Source organism: Entelurus aequoreus, linkage group LG10 (genome assembly GCF_033978785.1).
Source record: "Entelurus aequoreus isolate RoL-2023_Sb linkage group LG10, RoL_Eaeq_v1.1, whole genome shotgun sequence".
NCBI classification, from domain to species: Eukaryota; Metazoa; Chordata; class Actinopteri; order Syngnathiformes; family Syngnathidae; genus Entelurus; species Entelurus aequoreus.
The window spans coordinates 27128101-27149603 of NC_084740.1; the positions used below are offsets into that span (position 1 = coordinate 27128101).

A 21503-nucleotide genomic window follows, 5' to 3' on the forward strand; every position below is an offset into this window, starting at 1 on the left:
CACACTGTAATAGTAGAGTCACAATCTATAATTGTTGCATCCCTAATTGACAGTATATTCAAAATAAGAATAAGGCCTTCCCCTTGTTCTTTCTAAAAAAAAAGTTCCCCTTTAAACAATTTTGTTGAAAAGCCCTTTAAAATGCCTTTGCTTTCATCCTATAGCCCATGATGAAAAATCCCTCCTTCATGACTCCCAAGGATGTACAGTATGACTATTCTCTACAAATGATTGGAATTGTGTTGAACCAGCTGAGCTCAGACTACAATGTCTTGCACATTTCAACACAGCGAACCATCCGAGCGACCTGTCAAAAGCAAAAAAAAACAAGACATCTGTATTGGCTTCTGCCTCCCTGCTGTAAATCCTTAACCCCGGAAAAGCCGTTCTGTTTGTCACCATCCTTCCAGCCAGCCAGGTGCAGCGCAGACTTCATATAGATGGGAACGCCAGCTTCCCTCTTTTAGGGTTTCTCATCTGTAAACGCACGGAGCCAAAAACGAAATGACAGATCTGTTTTGTTGCCTTTGGTTCCGTTTGGATTGTACATGGCCGTGAAAGCCACTGGGGTTTAATGTGGACTTGTTTGTGTAGCCCCAATGTCATTCATCACTGAGCAGTGTCACTATTGCCAGCCTTTAAACGGGTGTCACATCAAGATGGATTGCGGCCAGCGAGCTGGCTTAATAACAACAATGATCTCAAAGCTGCAGTGCGGTCATGTGTGATGTTGTGCGCGTTGCAATATGCGCAGAATCTCATAGTTGGGGCTTTCATATCCAGATGGTATCACAATGAACACATTTTTGTTGAATATCCATAAACCACATTCACGCAATTAAAACTAACTAGCATGGACGTGCAACCATAAATCAAAAAAGTTTTAAAATTGAGTGGCAATTATAATCATCACATATTATCATTTATGATTTTTGACTTAGTTGCCATATTTTCTGGGCTATTGAGCGCATTGGTATTCAAGCCGCACCCAACAAATTTGAGAAGAAATACATATTTTTACATATATTGACTGCAGCCGGACTATAAGATTTTGTAAATGTTTATTTACATACCATGTCTCCAAACGGTGACTGTCACTTGGCAGTAAAACGGATGATCAAACAAAACAGAAGTCATCGTCATGGAGAAGTAATGAAAATTCTGTAGAAGCAACCTCTCCAATCAGCTAAACAAACTAAATAACTCCACGTTGACATTTTGGTGAATTTTAAGAAACTAGAATATTACAAAAACAATGCCATTGTAAGTTAATAATACTAACACAGACACTTATAAAGGTGTTAGCATATTTGATAATGCTATTAACGCTAGCTTGATTACATTACGATAGCTCATACAATTATGCATGAATACACTCCTACAAACATCACAAATGTGACGATTTAGTAAGTATGAGTAGTAGTATGAGAGTACCGTATTTTCCGCACTATAAGGCGCACCTAAAAACCTCAAATTTTCTCAAAAGCTGACAGTGCGCCTTATAATCCGGTGCACCTTATATATGGACCAATATTGAGCCACAACAGGTCTCGCAACTAAGGGATGCATAAAGTAACCCCAACCTCTACTGTAGCGTCTATTCTATGCGCCTTATAATGCGGTGCGGCTTATAATGCGGTGCGCCTTCTATATGAACAAAGTTTTAAAATCGGCCATTCGTTGAAGGTGCGCCTTATAATCCGGTGCGCCTTATAGTGCGGAAAATACGGTAGAAGGATTTTGAGTTCCGTCACAGAACCAGTTAGACTTGTAAACCACTGTCATTGGCCCCATATAATGTTTCTAACATGACGCTGCATGGGTGTTTAATTGTTGATGCAGATTTATCCAAGCAAGGACATGTAATAATGGCCATTTGTTAAAATTGTCAAAATCAACATAATTCATAGTTTACTGGCAAATTTAGCCACCGTAATTAGACCTGTACATGTCAATCGGACTAGATACTTTGAAAACCTTGCATGGCTTGCTCCATATAATACATTCATTCATAAACCAAGGTTGTTGATACTCTGTGTATTAGAATTAAATAAAAGGAATTCGTTTTTAGTTTTGACAGCCTGTGAGTCTTCACTTTTCTTCTCAAAGTGAAAAAAGGAACTGTGGACGGTTATGTTAAAATCATGGGGTTCTAAAATATGAAAACATGTTTTCTTTAGATGTCCACCTATACACTTTTAACAAGAAGGACAATCTGGTTATTTTGCCAATAAAATCTCCATAAACTTAATACGAGGTTGCTCAGCCTCAATTAGAAAGCTGCTCTTCATCAACCTTAAGGCAGTTAATTACTTCAGAGGAATCCATGCACATTTTTCATTAAGTGACGCTGTCTGAGCCGGGACATTTACGCCTTCTCCCAGCCAATTAAGCTCTTGATGTGTTGTTTATTATCGCCCGTTACGGAGATTAGCGGAAGTCACCTCAGTTGTTCCGAGCTCTTATCTTTCCTTCCCGCGGCGGGAAGGTCATCGATAGTTTTTGAGTCTCACCAAGGTGTCAGTCTCACGTCTCGAAACTTTCTGTGTCCCAGCAGACCTTCAGGAGATCGTGTTTGTCATCCAGAGTCAAAGCAACTCCTTTCACGTGAGGCGAGCAGAAAAGCAGAGGGTGGATTTACTGGGGCAGGCACACGCTCAGTCAGAGGTAAGATTCCAAATGTATGCTTTTAAAAAAAATAAAAAATTACTGACATCACCCCTTTGTAGAGCAACTACTTTTTAATTGTGGTTTCATCTACTTGCATATCAACATACAGATGACTGCTAATTTACATTGCAGTTGACTATGACCATCCATTTCTTGTTTTTTTCTAAAGCCATTAATGTGTGGACTCTTACCAAAATGTAATCTTTAGACGATTATCTTTATAAATGTAGGTTGCTCTAAACAAAAAAGGACACAAAATCAGTGTTCTTAAGGTAATGTTTGTTGTTAAAAGTGTTAAATGAATTTAAATACAACCGTATTGACAAAAATTTACAATGGTATTTTCTTCCCTGAGAACAAAGATGAGTCGTCTAATATTTATACTGTATATGCAAACCAAAACGTGGTGCCCCTGTTGAGCAAATAAGCCGTCATCAACTGTCGAGTGCCGAAGAAATAAGATGATTTTTCTTTTTAGTACAGTCAACAAGTTTGTTTTTTTTCACTGACATGATTAAAGCAAAGATTAATTTAGTCTTTGATGCATGCTGTCTGTGGCATTTGATGTTTTTCCAAAAACGGGTCTTAAAAAATTGAGATGATTTAGAAATACAGTATATATTAGGGATGTAACAATAAACTGTATTAATGATAACCGCGGTAAAACGCTGGACGGTTAGTATTTTCGTTTTATATAAAAATTATCAGAAAACCGGGATTGATAAACTCATGGACTCACTGGCACCAGCTCGCTTGCTCAAATGCTAACTTGAAAACCAGAGGCATTAGCATCTTTCCCTATTAAGGAACAACATACCTCAATTTAAATTTAAATGTATATAAACTAGGGCTGTCAAAGTTAACGCAACAATAACGCAAACTGCACAAAGAAAGGGGAACCTTATGAAAAAATCAGATCCAAAGCCATAGCAAGTCGTTCTTCGGAGAAGACAGGATAATTTTACATTAAATCGGCGTGAGACGACCTCATTGGAGCGAACGCTGAGCACGCATCGCTGCTTGGAGTGAGGAGAAGCTTCACGTCTATGTTTGGATTACAGCTAAGTGCATTGAAAACATAAAATGTAGATTGTTACTCAAACTGCTTTAGTAAGATGGAATAAACGCTCAGCAGAAACAAAGACAGTAGAGAGGAAGTCTAAAGTCACTTTTATCAGAGATTTTTGTCAAAACATGTCAAGTCTTTTCTCATTCCAATCAAACACGTCCGGTTGGCGGCGTCACAGTAATAGCGCTACGCTTCACATCCGGTCTAACCAACAAAACAAAGAAAAATCATCTTACAATACGATCATGCTATTCTGTTTTTCTGTGGTATTCTGTAATATTTCTACCTAAATAAATGTTATCTGGCAGATTGAAATTAAGTGTATTGTAATGGCAGCGGCGATATGAGGGAAGATTTTCTTTGAACAGTCTCGCTTTTACTTCGCTACCACTGAGACGAGGTTTAATACTGCAGGCATGCCTGTCACTGCCCTCTGCAGCCCATATTGGATAATTACGGTTCACTCCACAATATTATAAATAATGATAAATGGGTTGTACTTGTATAGCGCTTTTCTACCTTCAAGGTACTCAAAGCGCTTTGACACTATTTCCACATTCACACACACATTCACACACTGATGGCGGGAGCTGCCATGCAAGGCGCTAACCAGCAGCCATCAGGAGCAAGGGTGAAGTGTCTTGCCCAAGGACACAACGGACGTGACTAGGATGGTAGAAGGTGGGGATTGAACCCCAGTAACCAGCAACCCTCCGATTGCTGGCACGGCCACTCTACCAACTTCACCACGCCGTCCCGTCCCTATTGTGTATTTTTTAATAACCTGTTCTGATTGATAGTCCGCAATTGCAGAATGTTTTACAGGCTGAATATTACATTTTATTAATAAGTGGGTAAAGAAGGTTAAAACATTGTCATACAGAGATAAGAATGCCATCAACTTGCACTACTGTGCAGAAGTTTGGGGCAATAATGTCCACTCATCACCCTGCAGAAGAAAGCAATAAGGGTCATTCATAAGGCAGGATATAGGGATCAGACAAATACATTTTTCTTACATTCAAAACTATTGAAATTTAAAGATGTTGTGGAACTACATACAGTACAAATTACATATAAAGCAAAAAATGATTCACTGCCTGGGAATGTGCAGAAGTTTTTCACTAAAAGGGAAAGGGGTTATCAATTAAGGGGTAATTTCAATCTTAAAATTCAGAATGTACGCACAACACTAAGACGCATTTGTGTTTCAATATGGGGGGTTAAACTATGGAACATTTTGAATGCGGAATTAAAAGAATGCCCAACCTTAATTTTGTTTATAAAAAAAGATACAAAAACATGATTTTTCAACATGTACACGAATGAGGGTTTCTAACAATCAAAAGGTGTTTACATTATTATTATTCTAATTTTTTGGGTAGTTATTTATTGGTTGGTGTTACCAAAAATTAGTACTTGTATTCATGTGAGTATATACAGTATGGGTATATTGTACATATTTACTGTATTTTTGTGCCAAAGAAAAGTGAGTAAAGTGGGTAAAAGAATATTGATAAGATGTTGTAATAAGACCGATAAATGTATCATTGTATATAATAATAATGACGAAAGCTAGTTATTTGATTTATAAAATAAGGAGTGGGAGTAAATAATTTTCACTTCTTCACACTTTTTTTTGGATCTAACAAAAAACTAACCATTATGTATTGTTTTCATTTTTATGTGTTTTCATTGTAAAATATTTGTTTATATTTCTGTACCTTACTGTAATGTGTTCAAGATTATTTTCTTTTTTTATTATTTATTCTTTTGCTTTGTTTTTAACATTTCTCAAAGAAACTACTACTACTTTTAACTTGTACAACATGTAAAGTACAGAATATCAGAAACATGTATTCATGCAGAAAAATTATCACCTCACATCTTTGATAATCAAAGCATGATCGTAACAATCTACATTTTGTCTTATAATGCATGAAACTGCTATCGAAACATGGAAGTGTAGCTCCTCTCCTCTAAGTGCAAGTGCTCCTAAAGCAGGAATACAAATGCTGTATTCCTACAAAGTATAGGAATTCTGGCAAGACACTAAAGCACTACCTTCAAGGTACTCAAAGCGCTTTGACACTATTTCCACATTCACACACACATTCACACACTGATGGCGGGAGCTGCCATGCATGCAAGGTATTTTTGTAATTCTCTTATCGTGGTTAATTTTCATTCTTTTTTTTCCCATTTATTTCAGGCATGTGATTTTTCCGTCTAAAGTCGGAATTCCATCTTTTTTTAATCTCGGGGGGGAAAAAAATGATCTCCCGTTTTTCTTTTTCTTTTTCCGACCCTAAATCAAGATTCGAGACGTAGTTTATATTACGCCGTAGTTGATTGGTCGATATGTTCCTTGTGACCAATCAGGACATCTGTTATGAATGATGACGTAATAACGTCATCATACCGCCATTTTCCATATGTAAACGATGTCGGTTCTCGAGAGAAAGGACGCTTTACGAGTAAAATAAATTGATAAACATGTCAAAAATCAGTTTCGATGGGACTGGATGGAAAGGGAAATCACTGATACTGTTGGGAAGAAGGAAGTTACGACTTTGTTCGGTGATTTTATTCGGAAAATCGATCTTCCCGGAAAGGTTTTGTGCACGTGGTGTCATGATAATATTGACTATGGATCACGAGGTTTCAAGGCTTTGGAAGTATATGCGAAACGCCAAAAACATATGAAACAACTTGAAGCAAGGAAAACGAACTTTTCACTAGCTGGTACTTTTGGATGTCAACCGAAAGTGAGCAAACCTTACGGACTTCATCCTTTGTTTACATCGAGAGGAAAGATCCACCCAAACAACCCACTTCAGTTGCAGACAGGGTTGTTAATAATGAGGTAAGCTAAAAAATTCTATTAATGATGTTTTCATGTCTTTAAACACTAAAATATTTTCTTCAAATGGTGCTGTCTTTGTTAATTTTAGCATGTTAAATTGGTGAAAAACCAGGAGCTTCGGGGGTCGTTTCCCCCCTTGTCCCCCACCAGCCCACCAGGGCACTGGTGGGGGGACCTGGCTGGACCTGGCTGGGGGCCTTCGGCCCCAGACCCCCGGAAATTTTTTCAGTCTTTTTCATTGTGGTCAAATCACATGCCTGTTATTTATTTATTTCAGGCAATGACATAAAAAAAGTACAAAATTGACAACACATAATAATATAAATTAATATAGTGCAAAAGTTAATGTATAGTATGTAATGCATGATTGTCCAGTTTTGCCTGAAAGTGAGTGGGAAGAAGATAATTTATTTAATCCCACCCCCAGTTCTCCATTCAGTGATTATTCACATGAGTTTCACTCTTACTTTGTTCAAGGATTATAATACAGATGTTGTATCATAGTGGCATTACCACAGGTAACAAGAATTATTACACTGTAACAATAATTTGTATCAACAATGTAGGAATAATGAATATACCAACAATGGTAATAGACAACATAGCAATAATGGTAGGGAAACATTGAGCACATGTTAACCCTTTGAGACACAGTACAGCAGCAGGTCAAATTAAAGACCCTCATTTCTATATTTGAACCAGACCCCATGTTTGTATAATAGTTTAAATTGATTAATAGTTTGGCATAGCTTGTGTTGTAAGCCCAGTTTGTTCCATAGTTTTACTCCGCATACAGACACACAAAAACATTTCCGAGTGGTTTGAGCTCTCGGCAATAAGAAATATCCAAAGCCTCTCAAGTTATGTGCCTGCACTCGTCTTATAAAAAAATGTTGTAGATTAGGCGGCAATAATTTGTTAAATGCTTTATATAAGATTATTAATGTATTATATTTAACAAGGTCATCAAATTTGAGCAACTTTGATTGCTTAAACAGATTATGAGTATGTTCTAAATAACCAACGTTGTGAATGATCAGCACTGCTCTTTTCTGTAATATGATCAGAGGATGAATTGTGTTGTGGTAAGTATTCCCCCATATTTCAACACAGTATGTAAGGTATGGGAGTACCAAGGTGCAGTATAGAGTACGGAGTGCATTTTCATTGAGGTATAGTTTTGCTTTGTTTATAATTGAGAGGCTTTTGGAGATTTTTGTTTTAATGTGTCTGACATGAGGTTTCCATGATAGTTTACTATCAATTATTACTCCCAAAAATGTATTCTCATTTACGATTTCAATTTGGGTACCATCGATACTGATTTTTTGTTCAGACGTTATGTTGCGATTTCCAAACATCACTATCTTAGTTTCATTTGTATTCAAAGATAATTTATTTGTGTCCATCCATTTTTTTACTATGTTTAGTTCTGTTTACTGTATTTACGAGCTCATTATAGTCATCACTACTATAGAATATATTTGTGTCTGCAAATAGTATACATTTCAGTACTTTGGATGTATTAAACATATCATTAATATATACATTAAACAAATTTTGGCCCCAACACGGATCCTTGGGGGACACCACAAGCAATGCCAAGAGTATCAGATAAAAATGTACCCATTTTTACAAACTGTACCCTCCCTGTTAAATAACTTTTTAACCAGTCACCAGCTAGCCCCCTATTCCATATCTTCCCATTTTATCTAGTAGAATTGAATGATTAATGGTATCAAAGGCTTTCTTTAAATCAATAAAAATACCAACTGCATATCTTTTATGCTCCAGTGCATTAGTAATTTCTTCAATAGCTTCAGTTATCGCCATTGAGGTTGTTCGTTTGGACCTAAAGCCATACTGACCATCATTGATTATATGATGCTTCTATGAACAAAATGCAATTAATCGCAATTAAATATTTTAATCATTTGATAGCCCTAATATAAACACATTAATCTCTGATACAATACACTGATATTTAAAACATAAATAAAAGATATACAAATATTTTCCCAAAAAACGGTCTTGAAAAAGCAGGGTTGTCTTGAATCTACACTACCGTTCAAAAGTTTAGGGTCACATTGAAATGTCCTTATTTTTGAAGGAAAAGCACTGTACTTTTCAATGAAGATAACTTTAAACTAGTCTTAACTTTAAAGAAATACACTCTATACATTGCTAATGTGGTAAATGACTATTCTAGCTGCAAATGTCTGGTTTTTGGTGCAATATCTACATAGGTGTATAGAAGCCCATTTCCAGCAACTATCACTCCAGTGTTCTAATGGTACAATGTGTTTGCTCATTGGCTCAGAAGGCTAATTGATGATTAGAAAACCCTTGTGCAATCATGTTCACACATCTGAAAACAGTTTAGCTCGTTACAGAAGCTACAAAACTGACCTTCCTTTGAGCAGATTGAGTTTCTGGAGCATCACATTTGTGGGGTCAATTAAACGCTCAAAATGGCCAGAAAAAGAGAACTTTCATCTGACACTCGACAGTCTATTCTTGTTCTTAGAAATGAAGGCTATTCCACAAAATTGTTTGGGTGACCCCAAACTTTTGAACGGTAGTGTATATGTTGAGAGGTATATAGATGTAAACCAACAGGTGCTGCCGAACGTGTTCCTTGCATATCAGAGCTTCTCTTAATCTCATTTACACACACTAGTCACCTAAAAAAAATGCTTTGGGAAAGTAGGTCAAAATTTGGGTCAATACGGTATGACCCTCTATGTTATACTCTGCAATACATAAAAGTGGAGTTTTTTGTTTTTTTTAAAGCAAATATTTTTGTTTATTTCAGAAATGCAGACATTTGCTGTGCCTGTCATGTTTGGTGTTCAGTTCAACAACATCCTGCCTAATTTCGGAGCATTAGCAGCAACTTTTACTTGATGGGAAGCGATGGCAGCTGTCGTGCGTTTGTTTTATTGAGTATGCATTCTTTATAAACTGATGTGAAAGTTTAATTTAGTATCTCATTTTTTTTAATTTTATTTTATTTTTTTATGTCCTGCCCAGCTTCTCGGGCAAATCATATAGCAGATGTAGATGCCCATATCGGCTGTTCAGATTTACTTTACAAAAGAGAAGTGTAGGATACTTCTCTTGTTGCCTTACTTGTATTTTGACTTTATTAAATGTATTTATATTATCATTTGGTGCAGCCGGGCCGGAGCAGGAGGGGATAGAAAGAGAGAAAAAGGAAGACAGAGGGGGGAATTGTGGGGACAAGAGGGGGATTAGACAGAGAGACAAAAACAACAACAGCAAACACAACAACAACAACAACAACAACAGAGCAACATCAGCAAATACGACATGTACAAATATGATGGTAAAAGTAATAGCAAATAAGCAGTTAGCGAAAATTTTAAAAAAAATACAGAACTGAGCATTATTACACTAAAAATGGAGCAATATGAATACCAATAGAAATAGTGCTATTGATAATAAACAATACCAGTACTTTACCTTTATTATCAACAATACAATTGTTCAAATGCAACAATACATATACGTAATGATAACTTGAGATACGAAAGAATGCAGAAAAATGGAGGGGAAGAAAGAGAAGCAACCTTAACCTTGTAGATTGTTATAGTAACAATAGGTTAAGCTTTGTCAGTGTGCCATGTGTTATACCCAGTTTACCCTAGGGCAGGGGTCGGCAACCCGCGGCTCCGGAGCCGCATGCGGCTCCTTGACCACTCTGATGCGGCTCAGCTACATACATGCCGACACCCCCGATTTTCCCAGGAGATTTATGGATCTCAGTGTCCCTTAGAGATTACTCCCAGGGAAAGAATAATACTTTTTACACTCTAATTATTAAATTAAGGGCGTGCCCTAATTGCACTGCAGTAATTGCCCTCTATAGCATTTACATACAGCGTGCCAGTTTAGCCACATGTCGCATGTTGTTATTACTTGCACACACAGGAGACAGCAAAGCATACTTACTCATCAGCCACACAGCTTACACTGACGGTAGCCGTATCAAAGAACTTTAACATTGTTACGTTACAAATATGCGCCACACTGTGAACCTACACCAAAAAAGAATGAAAAACACATTTCTGGAGAACATCCCACCGTAACACAACATAAACACAACACAACCATTACCCAGAATCCCATGCAACCCTAACTCTTCCGGTCTACATTATACACCCCCGCTACCACCAAATCCCCCCCACACATCAACCCCCCCCCCCCTCTCCGTGCGTTGGTTGAGCGGAAGAGTTAGGGCTGCATGGGATTCTGGGTATTGGTACCGTCAGTGTAAGATGTGTGCCTGCTGAGTTAGTACGCCTTGCTGTCACTTACGTGATTAAGCTGAAATTGCTTTCTACGTGTGGTCGAGCAGGTACACTGTTAGGGCAGACTGTAGAGGGCGCCAAATGCAGTGTCATCACGCTCTGATATTCGGGAGTCTCCCGGGAAAAATGAGAGGGTTGGCAAGTATGACGCTATCAAGCGCCATTCATTCAAAACTCGCAGGCTGCACTAACATATAATTTCCACATTAAAGTGCGTGCCGGTGCCGGTAACATAGCACAAAGCGTTTAAGCTTTGTATGCGGTGTTTTTCATTTTAAATTTAAATTTTTTTTTTGTGGCTCCCATTACTTTCTTTAATTTGTGAAACTTGCCAAAATGGCTCTTTGAGTGGTAAAGGTTGCCGACCCCTGCCCTAGGGCAACAACGTTAATGTATGTTTGATGAAACGTGATTATGTGAATGATTGTATCTGTGCATATGTACTTGAATATGTACAGTATGTGTATGTGTGCTTGTACAGTGAATGTATATGTACAGTATGTGTATATGTGTGTACAGCGAATGTATATGTACAGTATGTGTATACAGTATGTGTGTTTGAACAGTGAATGTATATGTACAGTATGTGTAAATGTGTGTTTGTACAGTGAATGTATATGTACAGTATATGTATGTGTGTGTTTGTACAGTGAACGTATGTGTAGTATGTGTATGTGTGTGTTTGTACAGTGAGTGTATATGTACTATATGTGTATATGTATGTTTTTACAGTGAATGTATATGTACAGTATGTGTATACAGTATGTTTGTATAATGAATGTGCGTGTGGATGTACGAACTTTGAGTGTGTAAATATGTACTGTATTTATTTGTATATGTATGTGGGAGCGTAGGTACCTATGTATGTCTGTATGTATGTGTGTGAGTATATGTGAATTTGCATGTACAATACATTTGACTCCGTGTGTGTATCTCATTTTTTTAAGATAATGTGACTTGTAGAGTAGGTGTGTCCACACAGTAACATGGAAAAATGTGGCACGGCTGCTTTGATTCACTTTTTGCATTGAAGATTCTAAAAACCAATCCAGTGTAGGTTATTGTATGCTACATAATCTAAACAAAACATATTCATCTTGGCTTTACTTGGCTTTTTTGAACTGTATTCATTGGGCCAATAAAATTGAAAACGGTCCCAAGGTCGCACTTTGGCCAGCGAGTGTGTACATTCCTGTAGTCAACGCCAAGAATTTGTTGATGTGTTGTGGGTTTTTTTTTCAGAAACCACCAGTGGTTCTGCTCCTCCACAATTTATCAGACAATGAAGGAGACTGGAGTATTCTTCCTATGCTGCCCTAGTGAGTACACCTGAGCTCATCAGCTGCATTCACAAAGATAATCAACCATCACCATCTCCTGGTTGACATTTCTGTGATTGTACCACACAGAAAGGCCAGTGAGAGACAGCTTGTACATTTCTTAGCTCAGCGCTCTGGCTTTGACATTTACTTGTGTTGTCGACAAGATGAATCCATACACTCTCATTCCGGAACAGAGATGTTGTCTCAATGCTTGTGATGTTTGTGTCGGAATGCCCCTCTGGGGAAATCTGCTCGCGTTGATTTGACAGGCCATGCGCTGCTAAGTCAGCGAGGCCTGGCACTGAAATTAAACATTCTGTTTGTTCTGATTGGGATTGTAAAAGATGTGTTTCCCTATGTGTCCTCAGCTTGTCTCGCTCCTTCGGGAAGAATTCCTCCTGGATTCTGTTTCTCGAGGAGGAGACCGACGTGAGGATGACGAGGCTGGTTGAAGTCCTCGCAAAGTTTGACAAGAATAAAGTGAGTCTACCGCTTCTTGCATCTCCTTGACAAAAATAAAAAATGCCGTTGGCAGGTACAAAGCATCGCGAGCTCTGTTGATCATCTGCTCAATTAAGAGATCCACCATCTGCTGAGCTGAGGCGGCGCACAGTGAAAGCTGACAGAAATGTCACTCATTCTGCTGCTGTAATGCTAATTTGAGTCTCTAGGCGCATGATTTTGAATATCTGTTTTTTTTATTGTAGGCACAGATTTATAATGTGCAGCAGGTAGAATATTGCTCTTTTTCTCTAACTTTCTGGCATTGCTTTTATGCCAAGGCAGGAACCCTTGTGATTTTTATGAGACACCTCAAGGCTTGAGGCAATGGAAGCTAAATGGAGTGCACAACTTGGCTGCCCCCAGCAGAGACGCCTTTACATTCACATTCACACACTAGGGCCAATTTAAGTTATTTCCCTAAAATGGTTCATACTGTGTCCAAATTACAGCATTTTTATGTTATCAATTGATATTTGTGGCTAAAATTATAAATAATAATAATGGGAAATGTTAAGATGTTAGTAAAAATATTTGCTATTTTCCATGCATCCATTTTCTACCGCTTGTCGTTTTTTTACATTTTTTAAATTGTACTTAATGTATATCATTGATTTTATTATAGGAATTTTGTGGATTTTTTTTCACTATTCTAAAAGATCATGGTTAGGTATCTTTTTAGTGTAGTCGAGAACAGTGCTGCACAAATTGGGGTCCAGGGGCCAAATTTGGCTTGTGCAGTTATTTGGTTTGGCCCTTCAAAGGGTGGCTTCACAAATGTAAAACATATTCATACTGACCTTCTTTTAGGCTTACTCGACGTGTCCCGATTTGATAATATCGGATATCAGTCTGACATCTTAAAAAAACAAAAACGGATCAATGTTGGTCTTTTCTTGTATTTTAGTCAAGTATAGGTTGATTGGCAACACTAAAATTGGCCCTAGTGTGTGAATGGTGAGTGTGAATGTTGTCTGTCTATCTGTGTTGGCCCTGCGATGAGGTGGCGACTTGTCCAGGGTGTACCCCGCCTTCCGCCCGAATGCAGCTGAGATAGGCTCCAGCACCCCCCGCGACCCTATAAGGGACAAGCAGTAGAAAATTAATGGATATATTTACAAAAGGTAAATAAGCTAGCAGCTACACAACAGCTAAGCATACCAGCCAGACATATGTAATAATATATAATAAATATGTGTCCTTAATTGAACAATATTGCAATCTAAAACACAACATTTGTCAATATAAACAAGTATCAAATAATTATAGTTACATGATACTTATAGATGCAAAGTCTTCAAGGCAGAAGTGTATTAGAAAGAATCCAGTAACAAACTTGTCAGCTTCATCCAACTTACTGTCATGACCTTAATTAATTATTTAGACCACAATATGTCACCATAAAAACAATTACCAATCAATCCACTTTAACTTAAAGACAGCATAGCTCCATTCCAGATGTTAATAATAAATAGGTTGGTGTTTTTTATACCTTTCACTGTTCTCTGTTTGAGTAATTTTACTTGATCAAATATTTTCTAACATTCCACATTATAAAATAATACAATTATGTAGGATTCCTGCAGTGATTTTAGAAAAGGAACTTTTTGTCAAAAACATTATTATTTTTGCATTAATATCCCATAACACAATACCGTACAATAATATAATTAAAGTCCATTTTAAGTCCATGTTTGGTTTGAATACGTTTGTGCTTTTAGTGCTGTCTGTTTCTGTTGCTTTGAATATTATCATATAGTTGCTATATTTGAACTGCTAATCACCTATTTATCGCCAATATTTTGTGACCCATAAGTGTATTTAGTTACGCAATATCTGGGTTAAAGATCCAAAATGGACCCTGTATCGTAAACTAAAGATATAGTCTAACTATTCCATCAGGAATGGTTTCTCGGGAAGCCTCTCCATGACGAGGAGTCCACCATCATCCATCACTACGCCTTCGCAGAGAACCCCTCCGTCTTCAAATACCCTGACTTCTCCGCCGCGTGGGCCTTAAGCATCCCCCTCGTAGTCCGGTCAGTGTGCAACAATTTTTGTGCTCATGTCAGGTATTCTTTAAATCAAATATAGTCCTTGATCCATAGGAATGTCACACTGTGATTTGTTGTTTTAAGGCTTGCCGACAAAGTCAGAGAAGAGCCGCTGAAATCAGACTTCACCATTGACCTGAAACACGAGGTGAGATATAGTACTAGTCCAAAGTTTTGAGACACTTTCTCAGTGAATAGCATGAGAAAGTGTCTCCAAACTTTTGAGTGGTACTATTCAGTGTCATTAAACTTTCTCTAACTTCTATTCTTGAAAATAGCAATGCATGAAAGCTTTCTGAAGTTGTGGTGAAAACAGAATCAATGTTATAATCTCAAAAAATAATGCATGAGAAGCATGATGTGGTTTTAGATGATGGGAAAAAATGGTTTGAAATAATAAAGTGAGGCTTCATTCCACATTAAAATTAAAAACACGTCATAGTTTTTCTTATACGGTAACTAATTGTACAATTTGTTTAAAAGGGCCTATGATGATTTAAAACGTCTTTGTGGTCTAGATCAGAGATCCCCAACTTTTTTTGCACCATGGACCGGTTTATTGTATGCATTATTTTCATGGACCGGCCTTCCACGTTTGGCATATAAATTCAGTAATGAAAAATACAACTCATATTGACTCAGAATTAGTGGGAGGGTTTCTTTCTTTGCGATGAGATGGTTGATGGTATATAGCAGTGGTCAACAACCTTTTCGAGCCCAAGATCCCTGGCCTATACATACAGTACAGGCCAAAAGTTTGGACACACTTTCTCACTCAATGCGTTTTCTTTATTTTCCTGACTATTTACATTGTAGATTGTCACTGAAGGCATCAACACTATGAATGAACACATGTGGAGTTATGTACTTAACAAAAAAAGGTGAAATAACTGAAAACATGTTTTATATTCTAGTTTGTTCAAAATAGCCACCCTTTGCTCTGATTACTTTTTTGCACACTCTTGGCATTCTCTCGATGAGCTTCAAGAGATAGTTACCTGAAATAGGTGTGCTTGAAGCTCATCCAGAGAATGCCAAGAGTGTGCAAAGCAGTAATCAGAGTAAAGACTGGCATTGAATGAGGAGAAGGTGTGTCCAAACTTTTTGCCTGTACTGTGTGAGTGTGTGTGTGTGTGTATGTATATATATATATATATATATATATATATATATATATATATATATATATATATATATATATATATATATATATATATATATATACACTACCGTTCAAAAGTTTGGGGTCACATTGAAATGTCCTTATTTTTTAAGGAAAAGCACTGTACTTTTCAATGAAGATAACTTTAAACTAGTCTTAACTTTAAAGAAATACACTCTATACATTGCTAATGTGGTAAATGACTATTCTAGCTGCAAATGTCTGATTTTTGGTGCAATATCTACATAGGTGTATAGAGGCCCATTTCCAGCAACTATCACTCCAGTGTTCTAATGGTACAATGTGTTTGCTCATTGGCTCAGAAGGCTAATTGATGATTAGAAAACCCTTGTGCAATCATGTTCACACATCTGAAAACAGTTTAGCTCGTTACAGAAGCTACAAAACTGACTTTCCTTTGAGCAGATTGAGTTTCTGGAGCATCACATTTGTGGGGTCAATTAAACGCTCAAAATGGCCAGAAAAAGAGAACTTTCATCTGAAACTCGACAGTCTATTCTTGTTCTTAGAAATGAAGGCTATTCCACAAAACTGTTTGGGTGACCCCAAACTTTTGAACGGTAGTGTGTGTATATATATATATATATATATATATACACAAGTGATATATATATATATATATATATATATATATATATATATATATATATATATATATATATATATATATAATCACTTGCTGAAAAAGTGTGGGCATTCCTGGTGTATACAATCAATTTACAGCCCCCATCAGAAAATTGCAAATAAAGTTTAAGAGCATGCATATGTTGACCTACTTAAAACATATATTAAAATGCCATTCAATTAGCCATCAAATTTCACATTCATGGTCTTACAAGTGTGGAAAATAGCAATATAACTATTATTTAATGATTCAAAGTGTCAAGTTAAAATAATGTTCTCTTCTTTTCCGAAAAGAAAATAATTCCAAGCTGTTTGAAATGTTAGGTGACTATTATGTTGTTTTTTAGTTCTGTGTGTTGGGGGTTTTATAGTTTGTCGTTGTCGCAACCTTGATTTTTTTTCATGGAAAAGGTTTGGACTTTCTTGATTTATGCGCATTTATATTCAAGTCATTTAATGACACATACCTGATTGGCTATGTGCAACTCCCTGTCTTTTATAAGGATAATAATGCTTAATTTTGATTTGATTAGAGTAACCACAATCATCATGTATGGATTTAATAACTAGAAGAATGAGCGGCGTAGTCAAGCTCACTGCTTGTTATTACCACAGGTGTCCTTGTACATTTGGGACAACGGCAACGGTCCACATCTGACTGCCGTACCCGAGTTGTGCACTGAGCCCGAGGACTCTCCGAGGGCCGACTTCTGCGCCACCACTCTGAGTGCCAAACCTCCCTGTGTGAGTATCGTCCTTCCCCTTCCAACAGTAAATTCAAGGCAACCAAAACCCATACATGTACAGTATTCCATCTTCAGGCTGTCCACCGCAGACTGTAACAGAACCAAAATGTCACCATAACCTTGCATGTTATTGCTTTCTATATGCAATTTAGAGCTACAATATAGTTGCAAGTGGCAGTTGTATCGACTTTTAGGCCTTTTGCATCTTTGATCATATACTATCTCCAACAAAGGCTCTGCTTGGATTAGATCTCATTTCAAGGAAGTTGCATTTTGCACACACACAAGGATCTTGTTTGTCCCTCCACAGCTCAAACCGGATATGCTTGATTAATGAGATACGGTTAGGCTTTAATATTGATCTGACGTGCTGCTTCCTGTTTACTAGAAGATACAACGAAAAAAAAGATCCACTCTAATACATGTGTGCAGAAGAACATGATTAGTTAAAGTTGGTCTTTTGACTATGAACTGTATGTATAAGAATTAATAGTGGAAACATGACTCAATTAATCAATTATATCTAATAATATTTCATAAAATAATGAGCATTTCTTTTCATTTTTATTGTTAAAGAATAACTTCCAATTAATCGTAAAAGGCTATGTAACAAATACAGGATTTAAAAACTAGTTGAGATTGACAGCGTCTCTACTAGCGGTTGCAGCCAAGTACTGCAGTAAATGCTCCAATTAAAGTACTATTAGAGTGGAAAAACAATTTGACTTTATATGCGCCTGGGGATAGGTTGATTGGCAACACTAAATTGGCCTTAGTGTGTGAATGTGAGTGTGAATGTTGTCTGCCTCTCTGTGATGGCCCTGCAATGAGGTGGCGACTTGTCCAGGGTGTACCCCGCCTTCCGCCCGATTGTAGCTGAGATAGGCTCTAGCGACCCCCGCGACCTCGAAGGGAATAAGCGATAAAAATGAATGGATGGATGGCTGGATGGATGGATGCTTAATTGTGTTTCATTGTATCCATTAAACCATATCCAATTGTACTTAAAATCCCCAAAGTATGTGAAAATACTGTCTAAACATCACAACATGCCACAAATTCAGTCAGCCGTTTTGAATATTCCGCTCCAATTGTCTTCGGTACTTTCCGTAGGTTGACGTCACTGGAATAACACTTCGGCACTCTGACCATAGTATCAGATAATTAATATAGGAAATATGCAAAAATTAGAGAGATATGTGCTGTCTATCATTCACAATCCTTATATAAGACATGAACACCTGTTCTAATCGTAAATAAATACACAAATAGTCCGCCCACAAAACCCTCTAAATAACCATCCAAAACTTACCAACAATACTTTATAAAATTATCGTGACCTGAATATTAACCAAATATTAGCGATGTTGTTATTATAAGCGTGAACGCAGACAAACTATATTTTGGTGGCGGATTGATAACACACAGCTCAGTAACCTTCTGCTGGCCGCGATGTCCTGCTGCTCCCGCATCATCGCGTGCGTCTCGGCTCGTCAAAGTTATTCTAAATTGTAAATCATGCCTCTCATCTGGATATTATGAGGATTTAGCCATAAATATAGAAGTTGTTCATCTGTGACATTCAATTTATACCCAGGGATGGAGACAAATACACAAAACTGTAGACAGTGTCTGTAGGGAAACTTTTCCTCGTTAACCCTTTGTGTGCATCATGAATAATTCTTCATCTGATTGATTGATTGAGACTTTTATTAGTAGGTTGCACAGTGAAGTACATATTCCGTACAATTGACCACTAAATGGTAACACCCGAATAAGTTTTTCAACTTGTTTAAGTCGGGGTCCACTTAAATTGATTCATGATACAGATATATACTATCATATATACTATCATCATAATACAGTCATCACACAAGATAATCACAATGAATTATTTACATTATTTACAATCAGGGGTGTGGGGGGGGGTAGGATATGGACATCAAGTAGTGGACATAGAGAGAGAGAGAGAGAGAGACAGAGAGAGAGAGAGATCAGAAGGCATAAGAAAAAGTATCTGCATTTGATTGTTTACATTTGATTGTTAGCAATCCGGGGAGGGTGTTAGTTTAGGGTTGTAGCTGCCTGGAGGTGAACTTTTATTGCGGTTTTGAAGGAGGATAGAGATGCCCTTTCTTTTATACCTGTTGGGAGCGCATTCCACATTGATGTGGCATAGAAAGAGAATGAGTTAAGACCCTTGTTAGTTCGGAATCTGGGTTTAACGTGGTTAGGGGAGCTCCCCCTGGTGTTGTGGTTATGGCGGTCATTTACGTTAAGGAAGTAGTTTGACATGTACTTCGGTATCAGGGAGGTGTAGCGGATTTTATAGACTAGGCTCAGTGCTAGTTGTTTAACTCTGTCCTCCACCTTGAGCCAGCCCACTTTAGAGAAGTGGGTAGGAGTGAGATGGGATCTGGGGTGGAGGTCTAGCAGTAACCTGACTAGCTTGTTCTGAGATGTTTGGAGTTTAGATTTGAGGGTTTTGGAGGTGCTAGGGTACCAGGAGGTGCATGCGTAATCGAAAAAGGGTTGAACGAGAGTTCCCGCCAGAATCCTCAAGGTGCTTTTGTTGACCAGAGAGGAGATTCTGCAGAGAAATCTCGTTCGTTGGTTAACCTTTTTGATTACCTTGGTTGCCATTTTATCACAGGAAAGGTTAGCCTCTAGAATGGAACCTAGGTAGGTGACCTCATCTTTCCTGGTGATAACAATGTCACCCACTTTTATGGTGAAGTCATTGACTTTCTTGAGGTTGATGTGGGACCCAAACAGGATGGATTCTGTTTTACCCAAGTGTATGGATAGCTTGTTGTCAGCGAGCCAGGTGCAAGTTCTACAGAGCTCAGCACTGAGGATTTTCTCCACCTGTGACTTGTCCTTGCCGGATACCAGCAAGGCAGAGTCATCCGCAAACAAAAACAATTCACAGTGGCATGCCGATGACATGTCGTTTATGTATATTAGGAACAGTAAAGGTCCCAATATACTGCCTTGGGGGACTCCACAGCTCACAGAGAGGGGGGGGGACACGGTGCCGTTCACCTCTACCACCTGCTCCCTCCCCTCCAAGTAAGATTGCATCCAGCTCCATGAGTTTTTGTTAAATCCGATTGCTCTGAGCTTATCCAACAGTATAGCGTGGTTAATTGTGTCAAAGGCCTTCTGAAGGTCCAGCATGACCATGCCGCAGTATTCTAAACGGAAAGATATAGACATCCTATCAGTCGTCATCAAAGTGAGAGCAGACATTGTACAGTAAGCTATCGTTTTATTACGTTAGTCATTTTTATTTCTTGTTTAGCACTTAACAATACTGCTACATGATGCTTAGTGTTTCACTAAAGCTGGATTTGTTTAGCAAAGCTTCTAAAACTTGTAGCTCATTCTCCTGATATTCCGGATCAACAATATACGTTTCTGGATCATAATTTTTCCCAAAGTAGCTCTCACAAAGTCTGCATGATTTGCATTGTTGTTGATAGGGAAGGGATCTGCGGTTCCTACCTCTATGTCACGCGATCACGTGACTGGCTTCCTCATCCATTCATCCATTTTTTACCGCGTGTCCCTTTTGGGGTCGCGGGGGGTGCTGGAGCCTATCTCAGCTGCATTCGGGCGGAAGGCGGGGTACACCCTGGACAAGTCGCCACCTCATTGCAGGGCCATCACAGAGAGGCAGACAACATTCACACTCACATTCACACACTAAGGCCAATTTAGTGTTGCCAATCAACCTATCCCCAGGCGCATATAAAGTCAAATTGTTTTTCCACTCTAATAGTACTTTAATTGGAGCATTTACTGCAGTACTTGGCTGCAACCGCTAGTAGAGACGCTGTCAATCTCAACTAGTTTTCTCATCGCAGGGCCAACACAGATAGACAGACAACATTCACACTTCCTCATTATCTCTTAAAATGGCTCGGGAATCTCTTTGAGATTGATACTTTTTTGATATTCACTCGCAAACTTTGTATGTCTTTCAATGTCATACAGCAGACATATATGATAATAGCTTCAGTATTGAGTCAACTTGTCTTTCCACTCTACTGGTAATTTAATGCCTCTAGTCCAGAGGTGTCCAAAGTGCGGTCAAGGGGCCACTTTCGGCCCGTAGCTAGTTGTTTCTTG

At 38.0% G+C, this 21503-nt stretch overlaps 1 protein-coding gene across 4 annotated transcripts in view; it reads left to right on the top strand.

Moving 5' to 3' along the window:
• b3glcta (beta 3-glucosyltransferase a) overlaps positions 1-21503 on the top strand; it is a 162375-nt gene that overhangs the window by 100248 nt on the left and 40624 nt on the right. For 3 of the 4 annotated variants that reach the window (XM_062060444.1, XM_062060443.1, XM_062060446.1), the window contains 6 exons: positions 2558-2667; positions 12182-12258; positions 12630-12741; positions 14665-14801; positions 14901-14964; positions 17239-17367. In XM_062060444.1, the coding sequence (XP_061916428.1) occupies positions 2558-2667; positions 12182-12258; positions 12630-12741; positions 14665-14801; positions 14901-14964; positions 17239-17367 (629 nt within the window). Of the gene's footprint in view, positions 1-2554; positions 2668-12181; positions 12259-12629; positions 12742-14664; positions 14802-14900; positions 14965-17238; positions 17368-21503 lie in introns of all 4 variants that reach the window. The other variant, XM_062060445.1, reaches the window with a different exon arrangement.